The 22,740-nt window shown below is 42.5% G+C and overlaps 1 protein-coding gene across 2 annotated transcripts in view; it reads left to right on the plus strand.

Annotated features, from left to right (window-relative positions):
* The first annotated feature begins 2,373 nt into the window (after positions 1-2,373).
* Positions 2,374-22,740, plus strand: part of EDC4 (enhancer of mRNA decapping 4) — a 38,916-nt gene continuing 18,549 nt past the window's right edge. For both annotated transcript variants that reach the window (XM_062586530.1, XM_062586531.1), the window contains exons 1-15: positions 2,374-2,516; positions 7,621-7,777; positions 8,915-9,026; positions 10,115-10,214; positions 11,835-12,024; positions 13,085-13,232; positions 13,841-13,945; positions 14,832-14,941; positions 15,519-15,602; positions 16,141-16,236; positions 17,244-17,346; positions 17,847-18,027; positions 19,911-19,983; positions 20,429-20,520; positions 21,205-21,401. In XM_062586530.1, coding sequence (XP_062442514.1) covers positions 2,438-2,516; positions 7,621-7,777; positions 8,915-9,026; positions 10,115-10,214; positions 11,835-12,024; positions 13,085-13,232; positions 13,841-13,945; positions 14,832-14,941; positions 15,519-15,602; positions 16,141-16,236; positions 17,244-17,346; positions 17,847-18,027; positions 19,911-19,983; positions 20,429-20,520; positions 21,205-21,401 — 1,827 coding nt within the window. In that variant the 5' untranslated portion in view covers positions 2,374-2,437. The remainder of the gene's footprint in view (positions 2,517-7,620; positions 7,778-8,914; positions 9,027-10,114; positions 10,215-11,834; positions 12,025-13,084; positions 13,233-13,840; positions 13,946-14,831; positions 14,942-15,518; positions 15,603-16,140; positions 16,237-17,243; positions 17,347-17,846; positions 18,028-19,910; positions 19,984-20,428; positions 20,521-21,204; positions 21,402-22,740) is intronic.

Raw genomic sequence — 22,740 nt, forward strand, 5'->3', positions numbered from 1 at the left:
GCTTTCTCGCTCCTTCTAAGCAGCTATTGTGGTGGTGGCTTCTGGCTCAGTTTTTAAACATTCTGCTTGACCAGTTAGATCTTAGCTGTTGTTAGGCTTTTACCTTGGTAAAATACATGATAATGTACAAAGCTAACAGTCATGGCAGCCTGTATTTAATCTTCATTACATGTATTATATTAACACTCAAAGCTAGACAAGCCAGCTGTATCATCTTTATAGGCAGACAAAATATGATACTTGCCTCCAAGTGTTTGAAGTACTTATACAATCTAGTATCCTTGAATTTGCATCCAGCCCAGATGCCCTTGGGCAGGTTTATGCTCTCTATTGTCCTTTCAGCTTCCCTTCACTATAATTTGAACTAGTTGACAGTACTGCATTTGCTGTGCAGTGTGTATATGTCCTTTTTTTCTTATAACATCACTGTCTGTCATGTATCCCCCGGAAGGTGGCAGCATTTCATTAGTGAATGCATTTTACAGAATCATAGAATGGTAAGGTTGGAAGGGACCTTGGAGATCATCTAGTCTAACCCTCAGCATAGCCCATATGGGGACTGAACCCATGACCTTGGTATTAGCAGCACCACACTCTAACCAACTGAGCTAAACTTGCCCCCTAATTTATTAAATACTACTTACTCTTTTCAGGATAAGAAATGCCACAGGAGCAGAATCATATTTGCTTTACCTTCACAGCTGATTAAATCATTACGGCCAAACTTCTGAGGGCTTAGCATGCCTGGCTGCAGTCAAGACTTTCAGAGTATACTGACTTGTCATTTCCCCTTGCAGCTTTCAAGAAAGCTCGGGATGCTGTGTGGCCAAGCTGCTCTGTTCTCAAATCTGGCTTTGAAATTGAAATGGGAATGGAGCTTTCTTGAAAATTTGTCTTAGGGCCTTCCTGTTTGGTATCACAACACTTCCATATCTTTCTGGTGTGCTGACCTATTTGTTTCAAATGAAGTACTGTTTTCCTGTTGCTGTTTCTATGCTATCAACTTAGTGCTCAAAACTCATCACTTAAAGAGACCGTCACTTTTAGTAGAAAGAGGCATTTTGCACAGTCATTGCTAGGCAAGGATCCTTCTGTTACAGACTCCAGGTCTAAATGAAATTTGGCTTACAAACCTTGCCCTGCAGGAGGATCTTGTCCACTATGTGCGGATAGTCCTCTGGTAAGTAATGAGCTCACAGAGCCAAGTTAGAGGTTTGATTTCAAGAAATGCTACATGTTGCAGGTATTAGTTTAAAAGCAAATCTAAAATGAAAATCCTTTAAACCCTTAAAACTTCAAAGAAATTATCCCATGCAGTTGCAGCTGGCTATGGGGGGGTGAGGGGGCGGAATGAGGGAAGGAGTCCGTAATAGTACTTTTTTACTTTTTTCTTTTTCTTTCTTTCTTTCTTTCTCTCTCTTTTTTTTTTTTTTTTTTTTTTTTTTTTTTTTAAAAAAAAAGCTCCTTTCTTCACAGTCTTTCATTCCTGGTTTCTTACCTGGAAGAAGCCAATGCCAGTGTTTCTGAATCAGTATTGCTTAATGCTTTTGAGGCCTGTGATCTGGGAACAGGTTTGCTGTCTCTTAACTGAACGCTTCTTTCTTGTACCCTTGTCACAGTGCAAGTGTTAGACTGAGGCGGAATAGTCACGTTCCAAGTTGGGGAGTTTTTTGGAAAGGTGGAGAGAACTGCTTGTAGTTGGAAAAAGGGAGCATTACATATGAGAGAGCGTTTTTGTTTTTTTTTTTTTTTTTTTTGTTTTGTTTTTGTTTTTTTCTTCCCCAAATGAGCTGTCTTGCCTCTTTGAGAGTGAACCTTCTGAAATCCTCTCAGGCAGTTTGTTGGAATATCAAATCAGCCTCACTGCTAGTGGTATTCACAGCCCTGTTACAAAGCTGCCTCGAGGAAACTTTGAAGGTGGTTCTTGAACACAACAGGTACTGTACTTGGCAAGGAGTTTCTTGAGGATGGGGAAACAAGGAGCGTTTTCACGTTCTGAAGAAAGGAAGGACTTGCTTTCCTTCTGTCCTACTTAACATCTGCCTTTTAACCGGCTGAGGAAAGTAAGTCTCAGGCCCGCTGAGAGGAGGGAGGGCAAAGCCTCGCCTGGAACCGCGCTGTCAGGGTGGCGGTTGGGCGGGAGGTGATGGAGGCTCCTGGCGGCGGCGGCTCCCGCGCGGCCGCGTCGGACCCGTGCTAGAGACGTCGGGAACGCTTTCCCTGACTAGGGAGACTCGCTTCAGCCAGGCCCGCGGGAGAGGCGGCTGGGGGCCGCCCGCCTTTGTCGCGCCCGGAACGCGCCGGCCCGGCGGAGGTTTCCGCCCGGTGCACCAGCAACGGGACCGGAGGCGGAAGTGGGGGCGGCGGGCCGGGGTGGGTACGGGTAGCGCGGCGGCGGTTGCGCGGGCTGTGGCGGCGGTTGCGCGGACTGGGCCCCATGGCCTCCTCCTCTAGCATCGACATCGAGGATGCGACCCAGCACTTGCGGGACATCCTCAAGCTGGACCGGCCTGGAGGTGAGGGGAGCGGGGCTCGAGGGTGCGCGGGGAGGCCGCCGCCAGGGCGGTGCCGGCTGCACGGCGCCGGGAGCCGCGCCGCAAACCTTCCCTCAGCCGCTCGGGGAGGCATCTGTACCCGGCCCTGGGGGCGCTGTGCCCGCGCCGCTGCTGCTCAGAGTTCTCCGCCCCGGGGCCGAGACCTTCCCACAAGCTGGGCCTGGGGCCCCCGCAAACGGAACAGTGCTGCCGTGTGCCGGCCGCTGGCTGCCTGCCTCCCCTGCGCCCACCACCGGGGCGCCGGGGGCATCGTCCTCTACTGCTCGGGTCGGCTGCTTCTGTCTGCGAGGTAACAGTGAGGGCAGACAGGGAGCCCCACTCACCCTGAGTCTCTTCCGAAGGAATGCAGGCCTTAGGGGCAAAGTTTTTGTGCCAGCTGGGTAGGGAGAAAAATCCAGTGACTGCCTGGTAGCTCAGATAAAATTCAGAGTACATTCTTACTTACAGGAGACAGTATCTATTGTTGAACAGGGAGCGGGAGCCAAAGCTCACTTTTTTCCAGTGCTTTCTGAATTCTTTTTTTCTAAGGAGTATCATTGTCTCTGAGTAGGTCAGCACAGTTCGGTCCTCAATTTGAGTCTCCCTTCCTTGTAAAAAAAAAAATGTTTTTTTTTCCCCCACAAGTTTTCTTGCTGGACTGAGCACATTGGGCTATTCGGTCTCTCTGAGATCAGCAGTATCCTTGTCAGTCTCTTTCTTATTTGAATGTAAAATGAGGTTCTTATCACAAATGTCTCTCTAAAAGTGGTGGTGAATCTTCTACTTCTGCTTTGAGCGATTTTATTTCTCTGCTCTAAGTAGATTAATTTCTTTCTACCCATGAGCAATATCCATGGTAGACAGCAATGGTCTTAGTAGTCAGCTGTAAAATACGTTCCAATTTCCTTTTAGTATAGTATCTCTCTCTCAGTCCCCCTCATAGCTTTTGAACCTTCTGGATTTTCAGTCTAATTTGAAAGGGGTAGTGGTCTGAAGAAGACTGTTCCTAGATGTTTTGGAAAAACTTGGTGTCTGGAAAGAGGACAGAATTTCCGCCATCTTTATGCTCCCAAAAAGGGAAAGGCAAGGAGAACTTCATTTTAAAGTATCCTAAGAGTCAACAACAAGTCTGTCAATACAAGTGAAGCAGTGCTAAAGCACTGCTACATGCACTGTCTTATGCTTGCTCAAAAAGATGAGAGCTTGGATGCAGGATTGTTGTGAGAGTTGGGGAGGCACATGAGGTAAGATGCAAATCTATCGTAAGCTAGGTTTTGTTAGTTTTGTTATCCGTAGAGAAACTTGTACTTGCTTGAAGTAGTTTCTCTTATTTCTGTAACACTTGAATGTCCCAGGATTTTAATTCTAATATTGTAAAAATACATTTCTCCTATATAATGCCAGGCTTTTTACTTGAAAGACTGAAAAGAGAACTCAGTGCTGTGATGGAGAAAGCTTGTCTCCTGAGCAATTCATGAACTGAAAGGAGGTGTCACGGTTGGGAAATGATTCAAGTTGTTTCTGCCTTCTTAAGGTGACTTGGCTTCCCCTAGAAGCAACTTCTTTTGCTGGTAGAAGGAAAGGAGATATTCATTGAGAATAGCTTGTATCTTTTCATTTTATTTCTTTGAAATTGGTTCTTAGTTGGGAGGAAAAGGAGCAAGTGGACTGTAAGTACCTGTAGTGCTCAGCGGGAAGCACTGCCTGTGTAGTAGCAGAGACTTTAAAGAACTGGACAAAGTAAAAGCAAGAGTACTTGTTTGTTAACTGAAAGCCTCTGAAAGTCCTGTGAACACAACAAAGGGAAGTGAAACTGAGGCATCCATCAAAGCTTTTGAATGGGAAAGCAATGCCATGAATTGCATATATTGGGCTAGTCTTATCTGGCATAACAGCTGTTGCTGTCAAGATCCTCTCCAGTTCTAGATTCTGTTATTCCTGGAATTAACAAACTAAAATATCCCACAGAGAATAGTGTAGCTGCTTTCTGGGTCTCTTAACACTACGAAAATTTTGCCATACTGGATGCATGTAGTTATGAGCAACGTTATGTTATTTTGGGTCCTCTCAAAGCACGTGACAGCGATACTCCCTGCTACAAAGAGGTTACAACTGTCATAATACTTTCTTAGTTCTGCTGGTTTTCATAGTTATGAAAATGCAATTTCCCGCTTGTTCCCTGCCTCTCTTGACAGAGATTTCACTTGATTTCACTGTACCAGGTGAGGAAGGCCAGTGGTCTCTTGGGGTACATTAGGAAGAGTGTTGCCAGCAGGTCGAGGGAGGTGATTTTGGCCCTCTTCTCAGCCCTGGTGAGGCCTCATCTTGAGTACTGTGACCAGTTCTGCACTCCCCAGTACAAGAGAGACATGGAAGTACTGGAGAGAGTGCAGTGTAGGGCTGCAGAGATGATCAGAGGGCTGAAGCATCTGAGGAATGTCTGCAAGGGTTGGGCCTATTTAGCCTGGGGAAGAGAAGCCTGAGGAGGGATCTTATCAATGTGTATAAGTACCTGAAGGGAAGGTGTCAAGGGGACAGGGCCAAACTCTTTTCAGTAGTGCCATGTGACAGGACAAGTCAATGGGCAGAAATTGAAGCACAGGAAGTTCTGCCTGAATATGAGGAGGAATTTCTTCACTGTGAGAGTGACAGAGCAGTGGAAGAGGTTGCCCAGAGAGGTTGTGGAGTCTCCTTCTCTGGAGATATTCAAAGCTTCCCTGGGTGAAACCCTGTCTAACATGCTCTAGATGACCCTGCTTGAGCAGGAGGCTTGGACTAGATGACCTCCAGAGGTCCCAACTAACCTTACCCATTCTGTGATTCTGTACATCATTCACAACTTCAGTAGCTCTTGCTCTTTTTTGGGAAACAGCATGATTAAGTCATTTGCCTCCAAACTGAAGCATGACTATTCTTCTGAGCTGTAGACAGGATGTTGATGCTGGGATTCTGGGCAGAATCCTTTAATCTGTGCTGAAATCTCTGTTGATAGTAGGTGTTAAATAGGTTCACCCAACTCCCATGACATTTATCAGGGACGTATTCAGTTTAATACAAAATAGCGGTGCAAGTTTTATGGGAGCAGGAAGCATTCTGTATCTTGGATTGTTTTTCTAAAAAGGTAATGAATATGACTGTCTCTTTTTTGTCTTTGATGGCCAGTACTAGTGTGAGTTAACGCTTGTTTTTGTTTGCATGCTTGCTGAAGATTGAACCTCTTCCCTTCTTTCATGCCTTCAGGGTTGCATGCACACTACACCTCTGCCTGGATCCCACTAAGATGGAGTGATGGGCTAAGCACAGTCCTGATGTCAGTGTATTGTTATTGTGTCTACCAGTCTCCACAGAGTGTTTTCTTTTTCCACCTCCCATGGAGCTGACATGAGTGTCCTACTGACAAGCATAAAGAAAGCTGAGATGCTTATGTCAGCCTTTCCTGTTGTTGCAAATAGAGCAAAGAACGTAGATGCTTTTTGCATCATCTCTGTTTTGCAGCCTGCGATGTTTTTGCTGGACCATTTGTGATGTTTTTTTTGGACCATTACAGCTGATGGAAGTTGCTGCAACTGGATGGGTATCATGTGCACAGAAGAATTATTGGCACAGTCTTAATCCTGCAACAGCAAGCGCAAATGCATTAGGTGGTTACAGGATTGCTTTCTGTGGCCTGAAGTTTTCTTGTACAGTGTGAGTGCAGTTGCTATTTTCTTCATACAGTGCAGGCCAACTTTGTGGTCCAGGTGCATGCTCAATCAGTCTCTGCATTGGGATACCATATAGCTGCACCTGCTTTTGATGTTCATTGTGAAGTTCCTGATTTAATGTCTTTGTTCGTAAACTGGGAGAATTCTGAAGAATAAATAGTAGCTGCAGTTACTTCTATAGGTAACAGCATTTATTCTGATATATTAAAGCTATTAAACCTCTTTGGTAATTTGAAGTTTGCCGTGTTTTCAAGGGACATGTCTTTTGCCCACAGTTCTGTTTAGGTTTGTTATATGTGCCAGTAAGAGTAGAGCTTCTAGTCCTGTGAGCGGCCATTTTACAAGAGCTTAGCAGCAGTTGTTTCCAGGCAACACTACAAAAATTTCAATTTTCAAAATCAGTGAAAATTTCAAGCAATTTTTTTTTTTTTTTCCTCTGAGACGAATGGCTTTGACTTCTGTGTATTGATGTGAAAGTGCAGACAGACTGGGCACACTTTCCAGTACATACTGTCAACTCTTCACCTTGCTGATAAAATACTGAGAGAGAACATTTTCCTTCTAACAGAATATTTTCTATTTGTCCCCTTCTAGAAACACTCAGAAAGTGAGGAAGAAAGTAAGGGTCCTGGGATTAAAATGCAGCTTGTGCTAGGCCAAATATATGAAGTCAGGATGCATACACTCTTCAAAGCAGAGCTGAAATTCTGAACACAGGCTAGTTTTACACAGAATTTGTGGGTGCTTTAAACCTCTATCTGACTAGAAAACCAAAGAAAAGATGTGGGAATTCCATGGGCTCAGCTGCACAGTTTGTAGCTGAGTTACTGTAACACCTGGACTTTGAAATCAGGTCTTGTAGTCAAAAGCCATTTTTGGAAAGTAATAAATGTATTATTTCCAACCATCTCCAAATGTTGCAGCTAACCACTGTATTTACTTACTGGAATTCAGAAAGCTCTCAGCAGCTATGACAGTTAGAAATAGATCTTTCAAGACCCCTTATATTTGGAACTTGAATGTGAGATCAAGGCCTGAACCAGCTCAAGCTTTCAGTCTCTCTGAGTCAAGAGTATTCACTCCTTGAACCTGATGAGTTACTTGTTCCTGTTCATTTGTGTCTTTTTCTGATCTTTTGGGGTTGCTTAATGTAAGAAAAGGGCTGTAACTCTGCTCTTTTGCATGGAGTTAAGTTTCTTGTAGGGGAGCTATCTTGCACATCTTTTTTTAGAGCAGAGTATTTTTTCCAACTAATTCATCATATTAGTACAACTGATAGATCAGTGATACCTACCAAAAAAAGAAAAATGAAGTAGTATACTTCACACAGCACTATACCTTTTAAATAGATGTTGTGCACAGTTGGTCATGCTTTTCCCTAGGTTCAGTAAATGAGAACCGGAGATCATCAAATTCATACAATGGAGACCTGAATGGACTGCTGGTGCCTGATCCCATTGTGGCTGGAGATGGACCTTCTTTGGTTAAGCCAGTGCATCGCAGCATTTCTCTGGGAGTCCTGCAGGAGAACCAAGTCATGTAAGTGTTGTCCAAGAAAAGTTGAGAGAGTGAAGAGAAAACAGTGAAAAAAACAGTTCTGGGGAGCCTAGGCAAATGTGGTGGGACTCTAACAGTGAATTTTAGCTTGAACTGAACTGGTGGTTGTGAGTTGATGCTGTTGACCACAGGTGTCAGAGCTCTGGCTTTTGTGATGGTGGTCCATGGAGCCTCATATCCTTGCTGTTCAGGAAATGAAGAACACTGATGGAGCTGTTCAGGGAGAAGGGGAGCAGGACTGGCCAAATGATGGAAATAGCAAGTCAGGATGTAGTTATATTAGTAGAGCTCTGGGTGAAGCTTAGTGTTCTTGCGTAGAACTCCAGCTAGACTGTTTCAGGCATGCAAGTTATCTGAGAGGCAACTTGCACCAATTTGCAGGGGAGACCACATACTTGTCATAGTATTTATTTCCCCATAACTTAGAACAGAACAACTGATCCTGAATTGAATTCCTACCTAATTCTCTGCTGAGTTGTGAATATAAATAGGTGTATTTTGGAATGCATGCACATATTTGCTACTTAAATACTAAAGAGCAAGAGCATAAGCATGTAGAATAATTAGGATTTTTTCTGCCATGCGAGTGATAACACAAATCATACACACTGCTATCATACATCAGTCTAATCAGTGTGATACTTGTGTTCATGCGCTTAACATTAGACCTCATGTAAGTAGTTTTTGTTTCACTTCTCTGTTCATAGTTCTGAGAGAGGATGCTGTGAGAACTGTGAGTAATGTGCACTGCCGCTGCTGATGTTCAGCTGGTTGACTTTGGTCTTTGTGCTTTTTAGTGGTGGATAATGATCCAAAGCTGCTTTGACCAAATGTTGGTCTATATTCAAACCAAACAGATTAATGGGCTGAGAGAGGAGACTGGAGGCTTTAAGCTGAACAAGCCAGGTACTTAACACTCATAGAATACTGAGATGCATTGAGAAGGTAGATTCTTAACTGAAAATAGTTTTTGTTTTAGTTGCTCAGCTCAAACCCACTAGGTGCACAGATATATCTTCTGCAGTGCCATTTAAGATTACGGATACCAAATAGCTAACCTCTGTTTATCCAGTTTCTGTGAAGTCCTTTGTGATTTTTGCCCTTTGTCTTTCTTAAAAGCTGCCTTTCCGGTGATGACAGCTCCACTTGCGTAGTGATATCAGCAAAAGATGTGGAGATAGTGGCCAGCAGTGATTCCAGCATCACCAGTAAGGCCAGAGGGAGTAACAAGGTAAGTAACAAGGGAAAGTATATTTCTATTGGTCACATTAGCTCAATGAATGTTCCCACTATTTTAAAATAGAAGTAACGATCTTCTTTCCTGTATTGTAGGAGCTTATAGTTACATAGAATTTTGTTTCAGAGGTTACCAAAGGAAAAACAAATTGGAGCAGTATCTTACGATTGATTATGGAGTCTGGCTATGTTACTTTCTACTTCTCAGGAATAAGTTCCATGGCATAAGTGTAGGTTCCTGTGAAAGTGCCCTTCCTGCACTCACTGTTGATTCTTTCTTCTATGGTAGATCTTGAATATGGAGTGAGAGTTGCTTTTAATAGCTTGTGTGCATCAGTCCTGCTGAGGGCTCGAGCTGGCAGATCAGAGCTGCAGGAGAACCAATATTTGGAACTTAGAACTAGTTTTGTATCAGAGTACTAGCATGTGCTCAGAATAATTGGTATTGCTCAGGAGAGAAAATCCTGATCTTGGTCCTCTCAGCACTTCCTTATTGTGTCATTTTGTTCCTCGATGTGTGCTGAATTAAGGGAACTCAGAAATCATAAATGAATACCTTACTGTATTGTTCTTTTTTTTTTTTTCATGGACAATACTGAAGACACTCACAGATGAGAGGATCACTGCCAAGACTTCTGTAGTATTTCTTAATCCTTTACTTGCAGTAGCAGTCTTTATCAAATAAGGGCAGGACTCAGTTTCTTTGCAGCAATATGAAAACTGAAGAGCAAGCAGCATGCACCAAATATGTTTCTATATTTCAAAAATATTTCCAGAAACTGGGATATGAAACATGGCACTAATAAAGAGGTGAAGACTGCTTTGCTATAGTTGAAGGTAGAGTGTTGTTCTGCAGTAATTCTGAGTTGCCTTCCTCCTTGCAATGGAAGGAAATAGTCATCAGCCTCTAGAACTTTGAATATTTAGGGCTCGGCTACTTGAGATTCAATATGCAACTCTGCTTGCCAACTCCTACTTCTAAAAGTTGCCTGTTGAGCATTATTGGTCCTTTTTTAGAGGAAGTCATGTATTTGGCAAATTTATTCCAGACCCTTCTAATTTTTTTCCCCCTCTCTTGAGCAGGTGAAAATACAGCCTGTTGCTAGATATGACTGGGAGCAGAAATACTACTATGGCAATCTGATAGCTGTTTCAAATTCATACCTGGCTTATGCCATTAGAGGTGAGATATCTTTCACTCTTGGATGTGATTTGTATTGATTTACTCTGCACATCTCTAAAAGAGGAGATATGTACCTTGGAAGAAGGTATCTGGCAAAAAGTGAAACACTTACTGTAATACCCAGATCAGGGTGCTGTTGTAGTGAGAATACAAATGAGGCTAGAGCTATAGGGGAGGGAACAGTTGATAGTGTAAGAGAGCTTTCATTAAGAAAGAAAGCTTTTCTGAAATTTGAAATATAGGAAAAAGAAGGACTCAGTAGGGCTGGGAAAAGGCTGGAGGATTGCATTGATTTCACTGGACAGCAGTCTGTTCATATTCACTCTAGTGAAATATATCTATAATGAACAAGTTTTTCTTGTGCTAAGCACAGAAACAGGCCCATGGTAATTTGAGCAGCTAGATGCTTGAAATAGACTTGCTTAAATAAATTTTGATTTGAGTTTAAAGCTAAATTTGGAGAAGGCAAAGAGCAATGCAGATGGATTGTGTTTTGGAGTAGGGAAGGAGAGGAAGGCAGAACAATGCAGGGAAAAATTGTTTCTCAAAATATGTGAAACAAGTGAACATTTGCTCATCTGCAGTGTCTCTTTCTGCTCTGATACAAGCACAGATTTGGGGGCCCATTCAGCTCCTTCCTTTCTTCTTAGAATGGCACCCCATCAGTTTGTCTGGTCTTTTACAAAATCTGCTACTCTGTTTCTATGTTTTATCTAACTGAGGTTATTCTGGAGTAGCTGTTCTTAAGAAGTCTAGCCCTTTTGTGTTGAAGCTTGGGTGCAATAAAATCCGGAAAATTGAGTGATCTGTCAGGGCTGACTTGGGCATCCAGAAGTGGAAACAGAAGGGTTATCGTAAGCCAGCCTGCATTATAATGATGCTTGTCTGAAATGAAGAAGTTGGAAATTTTGGTCTGAACATGTACACCTTAGGGCATTTTCTTCTTAGCTATGCAAGCTAAAAACCAGCACTTTTTCCAAAGATGAATGTTTATGATTTTACATTACCCTTATAGAAGATGTATTTGAGTTACCTGTGCCTCTGTGACTCTTTTCTCCAGTTACTGAAAATCAAATTACAATTAAAATTAATCCACAGTCACTGGAGGTCAATCCTGGAAGTCTGATAGCCTTGTCATCAGCTTGTGATAAAGATTTATGCCTTGCATTTAATGGAAGTCTTCCATGAGAAGAATGCCGTCCTTGGTGAGCTGTGATATCAGAGCTTGTTGTAAAGAAACACTGCAGTGGCCTTTCTGTTTTGGAATGAACTTCTACTGACTTTTAAGTAGAATAACTCAGAATTTGTAGTGCTCAAAAAACTGTAAGAGATGAAGGAAATTGAGCTCCCCCTTAAAAGGCAGGCAAAATCATTCTTCTGTTGCAGCAGTTCCCTTCTTCTGTGCCAAAGTTGAAAAGTGCAGTGAATGTTTGTGCATGTCCTGGGTCTCAAAAGGGTTTGTTAATGTGGCATCTATCGGCATGGATTTTTCAGTGTGTCACCAGTGACAGCTGATGGCAGGATGGAAGTAGGAAATGATGGACTAGTCACTGAAAACAAAAGCAATCCTATAGGGAAACTGCACAGATGAATGGTAACTTCTTTCTGTCTTTTCTGCAGCTGCCAGTAATGGCTCCGCTATGGTGCGGGTGTTGAGCGTCAGCACTGCTGAGCGTACCTTGCTGAAAGGATTCACAGGCGGTGTGGCAGACCTGGCTTTTGCCCATCTCAACTCCAACCAACTGGCATGCCTGGATGAGGCTGGCAACCTTTTTGTCTGGCGTCTGGCCATGGATAAAGAGAAAATTCAGTATCTTGTCAAAGCAAGCCTCATATCAATGCCTGTGTAATGGTTAGATGTGAATGCAGCCTCAAAGTTGCAGCTCATTTCGTAGCCCTTTCAGAATATCAGCTTGCAGAAGGGAGGTTGGTAGTTCTGCCTATCTGACGGAGTATCAAAGAAGCATCCAGTCAGTCAACCTGTGCCTGTACTGAAATTCTTGGAGTGATATTGCAGTGCTCCTCCTGGCCTAGGCAGAAGTAATTAATGAGGAGGACTTTAGCATCAGTGGTTTGTGCTAGCTGACCTTACACCTGGACAGTGTCCATTTGACCACATGACAAAGCTTGTTACTCACATTTGTCTAGTCCTAGGTCTTTTTCTCAGTTGCTTTTCTGGGGAGGAAGATGTGACACTTGCCTCCTGCTCACTTAATTTCCTTTCACAGCTGTCATCCTTGTTCTTTTGATGGTCTTGAAATTGATTTTAAGGTTTGATTGATTACCATAAACCTTTTCTTTGTAATTGCTAACAGTGACTGCTCAATGCTTTTGGGAAGCACATCAGTCTATAGATAGTGGTATTTTAGGTGTGTCTTCCTATTTTTTTCATTGATGTATACAATCATTTCAAAAGGAACTGAAGCAAAGTTTATTGTAGTTTAAGATTTGATTTGTATGGATGAACTGGAGCACTCAGCCTAGGGCAGCATGGTAGCTTTTCTGTCTTTCTTTGCTATTTATTGTTGTTGTAATGCAGATGAAATCATTAAATTTATCTATCGACAGTTGTTTGGATCGTACGTTGAAATGTAGCTGTTTACTTCTGTTGTGCTTATCCTGGTCTTACCCGCAGCCAGCAAGTGAAAATTAGGAGAATTTAACTTTTGTCATCTTAACTCTTTTCTACCACGGAAAAAAAGCTAGCCTTCCTTCTTTCTTAGTAGAATCCTTTTAACTGATTTCTCTTTGAATCTGTGATCTGAAAAACTTGATGTCTAATAGTATTTGGCAGAGGACCACAACTGAAAAGATTATTGCTCAACATCAGTAACACAAAATGTTGTATGTTCCTTAACTGTGGTGATCAGAGAGGAGATCTTAGTGAACATCAAACGACCTGACAATACCCCATTGAACACTTCTCGAAGAATCATCTGGTGTCCTTTCATCCCAGATGATAATGAGGAGAGTGGTGAAGAGGGAAGTCAAACATTGGCATTGTTGCACGAAGACAGGGTAAGGAAATCTTGGTTGAAACATTCCTTCTTGGTAGAAGGAGAGGGGAATGAAGGGAAGAGCTGTCATGGGTGAGTGCGGAGGAGTGAAGAGGGATACCCTTGCGGGAAGGTGAAGGGAGGGGAGAGTGCACCATCACAAGAGCCCATGTGGTTATAGGTGTAGTGGGTTCTGTCTAATCCAGCTGGGAATCCTCCCATAAAGTAAGGGGCAGGACCTCTCTTTTTGCAAGAGAGGTCATGCTTATCTCTCTCAGTGGCTCAGGGGAAAGGAAAGTGGCAACTTCTGCCCATCACCAAATAAAGGAGTCTAACATAAACAAAATGTGGCGTGCCAGAGGCATCACTCATCTCCATGCAGGCTGAGTCAGTACCAAGGTGGGGGAAAGACTGGTGAGCAGCAACTGTAACTGCCACAAATAGCTGCCTATACTAAGTACAGCTGGGTACGGGAAAGCTTCTCGTGGCAAAACCATTTGAAACTGGGAAGGTTTTTATCACATATTTGCCATTGGACTGGAAAGTCAGGTAAGAATGTAAGAAATCCTTGACTGGATGAATCCAATAGTTATAGAAATAAGCTTGTGTACATACATGTCTATTTTCCAGGCAGAGGTGTGGGATTTGGACATTATTCGAACAAACAACAGCTCTTGGCCAGTGGAAGTGCCTAGCATCAAAGAAGGCTTCATTGTAGTGAAAGGTCACAGCACGGTAAAAATCTATTCCTTTTGTTCACTACATCTAACATCAAGGAAACAGGGGTACTTACAGGGAGGAAGATTTTTCTCCCCAAATAACAGTTCCAAAACAAGTAGTAAGTCATCTATCTGGCATGACTACACGTTGCAGTTAAATATTAGATATCAGTAAGTGATACAAATAAAGCAAGAGGAACTGTACTGAGCTGAGCTGAAATTCTTGACTTCTTGTTTGACCAAGATAGTGCATCCTGTGTGGGGCTGTGTATGGCAGGGACTTCCACATCTGTTTTGGGCAATTGAGGTGGGCAAGAGTATCATTCCTGAAATTAGGCTTACGGGTCAAACTTGTTCACATTTTAAGACTAAATGAACAGCAATGATAAATAGCTCAACTTTTTTCCATAACTCACTTTTTTTTCCCCTTTCTGTTTGGCATGCCCAGTGGGCATGGCCATTGAATTTGGAAGTGAAGTGAGGCATCTCACATTTGTCAGAATAAGAGTTAACTCTCCAACCCTCCTCAACTTACTTCTTTATCTCAGACTGAGAAGGCCACCTCTGGAGGGATGTTGTGTCAGACCATTAAAAACTTTTGCTAGTGTAACTAATCAAAGAAGAGTATAAATATTCAGGCTAACTCCTCTTGGGGACTTAGTGTTCTCCCCTATGCTTGAATTTCTGTAAAAGTTTGGAGCCCTCCTGACATCATAGCGTATTAAGGGTCACATAGGTTCTCTTTTGATTTTACAATCTCAGAAGATAAAAAAAATGCCGTCAGCTCTATGAAGGGATAAGTTGCCTGGTGAAGTGTGTATTAGAGGTATCGTTCCTGTTTGAAGACAGTTTTATTTTTTTCTCTTGATGAGTTATTTTGTAACCTTTCTCTCTCTCCCCAGTGCCTGAGTGAGGGAGCACTTTCTCCAGATGGAACTGTGTTGGCCACAGCAAGCCATGATGGTTTTGTCAAATTCTGGCAGATCTATATTGAAGGGCAAGATGAGCCAAGGTAATTGGAGAATTAGAAGTTGAGGAGTCTTCAAATAGAGAACAGCAATTTCTCTCTAAGACTTCTTCTTCTTACAAAATCACTCTCGGTCATTATGAAGATACAGGGTGAATGTTTATGAAGTACTTTGTGGTTGAACAGTGCTGTTATATCACTGAATATCACACATGCTTAAAGTTAGGTGAACTTCAGACAAAAGCAAAGAACTACGTCTGGAAACATGAATCTTGTGCATTGTGCACACTGTGGCCAAACTGTTAAACTGTCCTGCACATGCAGAATGCTTCTCTGAGCTGCTCCTCTCAATGTTGATGTTTTTTATATATGATGTCATTTTTGAAACACCAAAGCAAAGGCAGCTTGCTCTTTTTTGGTCACAGTCTGTGGCTGTGTGGGGTGTGATCCCCTTGTCAACTTACATAAGCCTGTAGTCAACTACCAATTGATAACACTTGGTTGAATAGTGCACTTTATCAGCAGTCACCAAGTGATAAGATGTTCAGAGCCCATTTTTTAATCCCCCCTGTCCCACCTTCAATAGTCCCTGCATTCTTGCTGTTTTCTCATTCTCTTCTAGGTGTCTTCATGAGTGGAAGCCCCATGATGGTAGGCCCCTCTCCTGTCTGCTCTTCTGTGACAACCATAAAAAACAAGATCCAGAGTAAGTCCCCAGTCTTTAGTGATATTTTCCAACTCTGCCTTTGGAGATTTCCTTGTAATTGCATTGTATTTGTACAAATTTAACTTTGTGACAGGAACAAATCCTATTCTGTTTTTGCAATAAGTTATCTAGTGATGGAAAAACAAGACACTGGAGCAGAGTCTAAAGTTACCTTAACTCTAATGTCAATTCCAGGACTGTGAAGAGCTAAGCAATGAAAATTCTGAGTCATAGAATCTTTTCAGGTTTGTAGTATGGTCAATTTTACCTGGCCTGTTATCAACTGCAGTAGAAATTTGATGGACAAAAAGAGCTTTCTTACTATTACTCTTTCTTTAGACATTTATAACCTTATGGCTCTTGGGAGCTGAGAGCTATACTGTTTCTTTAATGTGCCTCAGGAGCAGAAATTTTCTGAGAAGTTTAAGACACTGTTTGGCAAAACCAACCATGGGCAGACTATGAGAAACTTCTCTGTGAAATGTCCTTTTGGGAGAGACCAGATCTTTAAGGTAATCTATTTGTGTTGTACTGGCAGGGTTCCCTTCTGGAGATTCCTTATCACAGGAGCAGACCAGAATAGAGAGCTGAAGATGTGGTGCACTGTGTCTTGGACCTGTCTGCAGACTGTCCGGTAGGTGTTGATGTGCTGGTTCCACTGAACAGTTATATTTAGTTTGACAAGTTGGTGGATCATAGTAAAGTTTAACCTTTTAGGTTTGCTTGCTTTGCAAAGGTGATCCTTAACCTCTAGTGTCTCTTCTTTTGTGAATCTGGCATATTTGTTGAAAGATATGAGGGCTGTGATAGAGTGCCAGGTCAGACTTTGGTAGTGCAAGTCCCGTCATACAGGCACACAGGTGTTACCAAGACCTTTTGTCCCCACTTTGGTCTGTAGAACACAAATGTACCTGTAGCCTTAGAAATGGAATTCCAAATAGCACTCCTTGACTGCTTTCCTCTCTTTTAAATAGATAAATAAATAAATCTATTCAATAACTAGCTTAGCATCTCCTCCTGTTACTGCTTTTTCTGATTTAAAGAATTAGAAGCTGCTATTTTGACATAGCTGAAGAAGACTTATTTGCTAAGCCCTATAGCTCCAGAAATTCAAATTCCTTTTCAGTTCATCTTTTCCCTCAACTTGCTAGGTTCTTTTATTTTACTCTTCTGCTTGTGGGTCCTGAGATCTCAGGTAACATACACACGTAAGACCATTCCTGAATTGTCCTCCTAAAATGAAAAGAATGTGACACACAGCTGAGTACTGATTTTTCCATATCATACAGCAAAAGGTCAGAGTCCTAAGAAGGTTGTTCTGGTTTGGTGGATCTCTGGCTTTAAACCTGTAGTTTTGAGCCTTGTCCTCCTATGAATGTGGAACAAGTTAAATAACTACAAACTGTCATTTTGCATTTAAATGTTCAGAACCCATAATTAGATCCTGTTCTGTGATCTCCCTACTGAATTCTTAGCTGATATAAGCACTGATCTTTGTGCTGATGTTTTCATTCCAGTGGGTGGATGCACTGTAATGCTGTAAACTCCTTAAGATGTTTTTTAATGAATTCACTCATAGCAGTTGTTCCTACTGTGCTGATTGCCTTACTTTTTGCATCCCCTTCTTGTTTGTTGATACAGCTTTTCTCCAGACATCTTCAGCTCTATGAGTATTCTTCCCAGCCTGAAAGTCTGCCTCGACCTCTCCGCTGAATATCTGATACTGAGTGATGTGCAAAGAAAAGTAGGTGGCTCATTTTTCACTGACCGTGTGGGTAACAGTGACAGAAGGAGAAATAGCCTTCTCTGTGATGACTTCTGCTCCTTATGTCTAGGCTTTGCACATTAATGGCTGAAAACACAGAGAGGTTGGCCTCAATTATTTCTCTGTAAGAGGACAAATAGTAACAATTTGGCTGATTAATCATAAGGAGCCTTAAGGATTATTTTTGAACATTAAAGTAAAGCTCTTGTTTGCAGGAACCTGAATGTGACACGGTAGGATTGAGTTTCTGAACAGCATTGACTCAAGCACTGTGCTTTTTATAGTCCCTTGGGCATGCTGTTTCAAGATTTAATTGGTCAGACTTTATTTCTAATGTTATTCCCATGGTGGTCTTCCAGGTGGTCTTCAGATGCTGGGTCTTACAGTAGGAACTTGCGCACGCACATGCACGTGCACACACATGCATGCACACACTCTGCTGTGAAATCCCAGTGGCTTACTGTTTCTTATTCTTCCAGGTCTTGTATGTGATGGAGCTGATGCAAAACCAAGAGGAGGGCAAAGCTTACTTTAGCTCTATCTCAGAGTTTCTCCTTACCCACCCAGTCCTAAGCTTTGGCATCCAGGCAGTGAGCCGCTGCCGGTTAAGGCATACAGAAGTCCTCCCAGCAGAAGAGGAAAATGACAACTTGAGTGTGGGTAGGTGACAAAGAATTTGGCTACTGCTATTTCTCCTCCTCTGTATTAAACTCCTACTGTACAGCTGGATTACTTCAGAGAAGCACAGTAAAGTTAGTTACAGGGGACTTTCTGGAGGTCTCTGGTCCAGCCCCCTACTTTGAAGCAGAAATATTGCTAGCAGTAGAATAGGTCAACTGTAGCTTTATCTATTTGTGTATTGAAGGCCACCAAAGATGGCCGTTCTGTATGTGCCCTGGGTGTCCTGACCTAGGGCTGCACCATTCCTAGAGAAAATGTTTTTGTAATATGCAACCTGAACCCCCCAAATCACAGTTTATTGCCCCTACCCCTTACCATGCAGAAACTCCTCTGAGGTGTTTCTGTTACTAAAAGATAGTGCAGGGTTGAGCAGGATTGAGTAAGTGGAAGTAACCTTTTGGTTAAGTTTAGGTTTGATTAAGGTTTAGGACTAGCTGCCTGGGATCTGGTGCTTGGAGGATCCCATAGCTTCCTTGCTCTTAGCAGAACACAGGCAGAATACTGCCCTACCTCTGGCATTGTAGGGCAGCCCTTCAGCACAGCTCGATGCAGGCTTACAGGAGCAACAGGGATCCTGGAAGAACTGGAACTGGAAGGATGTATTTTCTGTGACTGCTTGTCTGAGTAAACTGCTTAATTAAATGTGTGAAGTTTGAACTCATGATCTGAAATCCAGTTGATTGCTTCTGAAACGTATTGCCAGAGCTATGCCAGGATGTGAGAACAGTATGCACTTCAAGTTGCAACTTTTGGACAGAAAGGGAGAGATTCTTCTTTATTGCATCTGGAAGGCTTATTCCCAAGCTGTGGATTGAGACTCGCAAAGCTTCTTGCAGCAGAAATGAACAAGTAACTCCCTTTAGAGGGGAGGAGATGACAAATGTGGGGTTGCAGCGCTGAGGGCTGTGCTTTGTAAAAGGCTTCTTAGAGACACATGAGCTGTATTCTGGCAATTACTACAATGGATATGATACAGAATCCTGTGGAGAATTATCCCATGCAAGCTTCCTTCTTTACTGCTTCTCTTGGAGTGTTGGCTTGCTCCTGATTTTGTATCTTTCTGTCTTTCTGTTAGTAAAATTTGGAAAGGTGCTTTGAATAACATTACAGGGTTTTTTTTTTTTTTGTTTTTTTTTTAACATTAATGTATTTCCTGTAAATGAGACTTCTGGACTGTCAGTGTAGCTTTGTGATATACCTCTCAGTGCCTATTGTGGTACATAATCATTACAGTTAATTTGTGTTATTGTCAGCATCAATGACTCATTGGTTCCCAAAGCAAAGAATATGAGTACTCTTTTTTTTGTAGGGGCTTTTTGTGGAGAGTTAGGCTTGTCTTTTCTTCTCAGCCTCCTTAGCTTTCATAGCAGCAAGACTAATTCAATATTGGGTGAATGTTGTCAGCACTGGCTGATGGAAGGTTATTGCAGAGCTTTGCATAACTACTGTTGCTTAAAGCTGGGAAAGGTGGTTGAGTCCTAGTCTGAACTTGTGTGATGTAAGCCAGAGAATGTCGTTTAAAATGTATCCAACCAGTCACTTTAATAGTCAGAACAACTTGCTGGCAGTTCTAGACCACAGCTTCCTCCGGTTTTCCTAGCAAGGTGATTTTTACCCCCTGCCCGCTTGGGGCTTACTTGACTGCATTAGAGCAAATTTTATTGCTCTCACAGTGGAAAAGTAAAGTGAGCATAGGATACATTTTCCCATAAGAGGATAAATCTTCCTCTGAAGTGGAGAAGTGACAAAGCTGTATGGAGCTGTATTGTTCTTTGCTGCTGGTTCATCTACTGTGGAATTTTTCTAGTATTTTGTTTGCAGTTTCCATTCAAGTTCATGTTTTACTTTTGTCTCATTTCCAGAAGGTGCTCAGGGAGCTGGGGCTGTTGAGTCGGCAGCAGGCGTACTTATAAAACTCTTCTGTGTGCACACCAAGTGAGTATGTGTAGAAGCTACCATGGGCAGCTGTTCACAATGGTCCTAATCCCACACTGACCTGTAGAAATGAACTGCAGTTTACTTATTTCCTTCCACTGACAATAAAAACTACTTGAACCCATAGGAACTTCTAACAGTGATGACTGACCTTACCAGTAAGTGGTTCAGCATGGTGCTGTGACAAGCTATTTTTTTTGTTGCTGCAAGCACACAGCGACTTCAGAATTCTGCACATATGTATGTGCCGGCAGCATCTTTGACATGCTCTGGGTGCCAGAACTGGTTGACAGCTGAATAAAGATCAGCTTTTACTTCTTCCCTCACAGGCAGAAAGCACTAAAGTGTATTTCACAGGAATCAGTTCTAGGAAGAGCAATCCTTGAAGCCTTAGGCTTCTGTTGGTGATTCATAAGCTAATCAGAGACACCTGATTTTTCTGCAGGGCCCTACAGGATGTGCAGATCAGATTCCAGCCTCTCCATAGTCCTGATATGGCTGCATCCATACCTTCCCATGGGCCTCATGAAGAATTTGGTGAGCATTTGTGTTCAGTGTGGCTTTGGTATTCTAGGCCTTTAAAGGTAGCTGAGGTGGACATGTTGGTGCTGATTGGTGGCCTGCTGGCATCTTTGGTTGCCTCTTTGTATTAGAGACATGTCATTGTATAAGGGATTCTATGGACTAGCTATGAAAGCAACTCACTTGATTATAGAGCCCAGTATGAGTACAGAGCAAGGGGAACATCTTAAGCTAGGAGTGCTAATGCTTTGTGCACACTTGGGTTCACTTTCCTAGTTGATTTGGCACTGTTTCCAGAAACACAGTGTTGGCCTCTTGTCAGGCGGAAGAGATCTCAGTGACACCAGAGCTGTGGGGGTAGAGGAAACTAGGATGTCTGCAGTGTGCTGTCTTGGATCATTCACCATTCTGGGATGTGGCTGTCAGAACTGGCCTTAAATTCAGAGAAGAAGGGAAGTTTGCATCTCTTTTATTATTAAAGCCTGACAACATCCACTCTTTGGCATACAAAGAGTAATCAAAAGACAGGATTTGCATTGCCCTTAACTTTGATTAGTTCAGGTGGATGTTGCAGGGTTTCTGCTTGTTGTCTTGGCATCTAGTACAATTGGCAATAGCATAAGTTTGTACTTTGTGGAATTAAAGCTTTAGCTTTTGGGAGAAGTTCCTGTAAATTTGTTTGTATTTATCCTTTGGAAGCCTTTCCAGACCATATGGCTGATCTAAGCACGGAAGGGCTGGGATCTGAAAAGGGATCTGTGCATGGCTCTCAACCAGACTTGCGGCGTATTGCTGATCTCCCTGTACCAGCAGACTTTCTTTCTCTCTCAAATGATGCCAAGCCTAAGTTGATGACTCCAGATGCATTCATGATGCCGAGTACATCTCTTCAACAGGTAATCAGAGGAGAGCACTGTTACAAAGGGATAATTAGGATTTTGATCCTTTTGAATTTTTCCTAGGCTGTAATGACTCAGAGGGGCAGAACTAGTGAATGTAGAGCACGGAAGAAAAACTGCCTTGTGTAACCAATACTGAATAAAGATATGCTGGCCAGCCTAAAATGCCATGCTGGCCTAAGCTTATGTTGAGAGTACTCTATTTTGCTACAAAACTGCTGATGTAGCTGTGTTGTGTGGAAATAATGGATGTTTGTATGTGGGGAGACTGTTTTTACTGGTTTACTGTTTTTACTGTTTGGGGTTGTGGTTTAACTGTAAGGACAGAAAAACCCTGTCAGCTTCGTTGTCTCTGCATGTCCTGTTTGGCAAGATCCTTTGGGAATGCATGTCTAAAATAGTCATATCTTAGAAGATGGAACTGGAACATCTACATAAGGTCTCCCAATCAACAGTCCAATAGTGCAGTGGGTTTTTAGCTGGATCTACTTTGAAGCTTGTCTGAATGGAAAGGAAACAGTTCCACAAGCTGAATAGCATCCTGTTGATTGCCGAATTGGCTTGCTGTAGGACTGATGCAGCAGGCCTTAACTTCTACTGCAGGCAGTTCTTCTGTGCTTGCTCCATGGATTTCAGGATCAGGAAATAAGTGAAGTATTCCTCAGAATTTGCTGTATGAGAAAGGCACTAGAGTCTTTTGGTGAAGAGCCATAAGCAAGCATTTTCTCCTCAGTGGAGCTCCAGTGGAGTAGTTGGGAAAACAGTGGATTACTCTTAATGCTCTGTCACATGTGTGTGACTAGCATCATGGCCCTTTGGGCCCTGCTGGACATCTCTAGAGGCTGTCTGGCACTGTCAATGTTTGTTTGCCTACCTCAGTGCAGGTTTCTGCTGCCTCCTATTGGTTATGACAACAAACTTAAGGGCTGGAACTCGCTGTTTATTAGCCAAATCTGCATCCAAGCCTCATGCTAGTTTGTCTTAAATCCATTCAGATGTTCTTGTTTTACAGCTTGCTTGCGTGTCCTCCCTTATCTCTGCATTGGATTTGTGACCATTGGTTTTCCCATGTGCTTTTAAAATTGGAATAAATGTATATAAGAAAATGTTTTAAAGAATATATATTTTTAAAAGTGATTTGCAACATAATTACAAGGGCTGTATTCAGCTGATGTGAAACTGTGCTGTTTGCAAGTGCTTTTGTTGCCTGCCTGTGAGAAATGGATTGTCAGCAGTTGTTTGCTGTGCTGACATGGTTCTTACAGGCAGTGGTGAGAGTGCTGATGAGCAGCACACTGTGTGCACATCCTCAGGCAGAGCTTCCCCCTCTAAGGGG

Source organism: Rhea pennata, chromosome 13, assembly GCF_028389875.1.
Source record: "Rhea pennata isolate bPtePen1 chromosome 13, bPtePen1.pri, whole genome shotgun sequence".
NCBI lineage: Eukaryota > Metazoa > Chordata > Aves > Rheiformes > Rheidae > Rhea > Rhea pennata.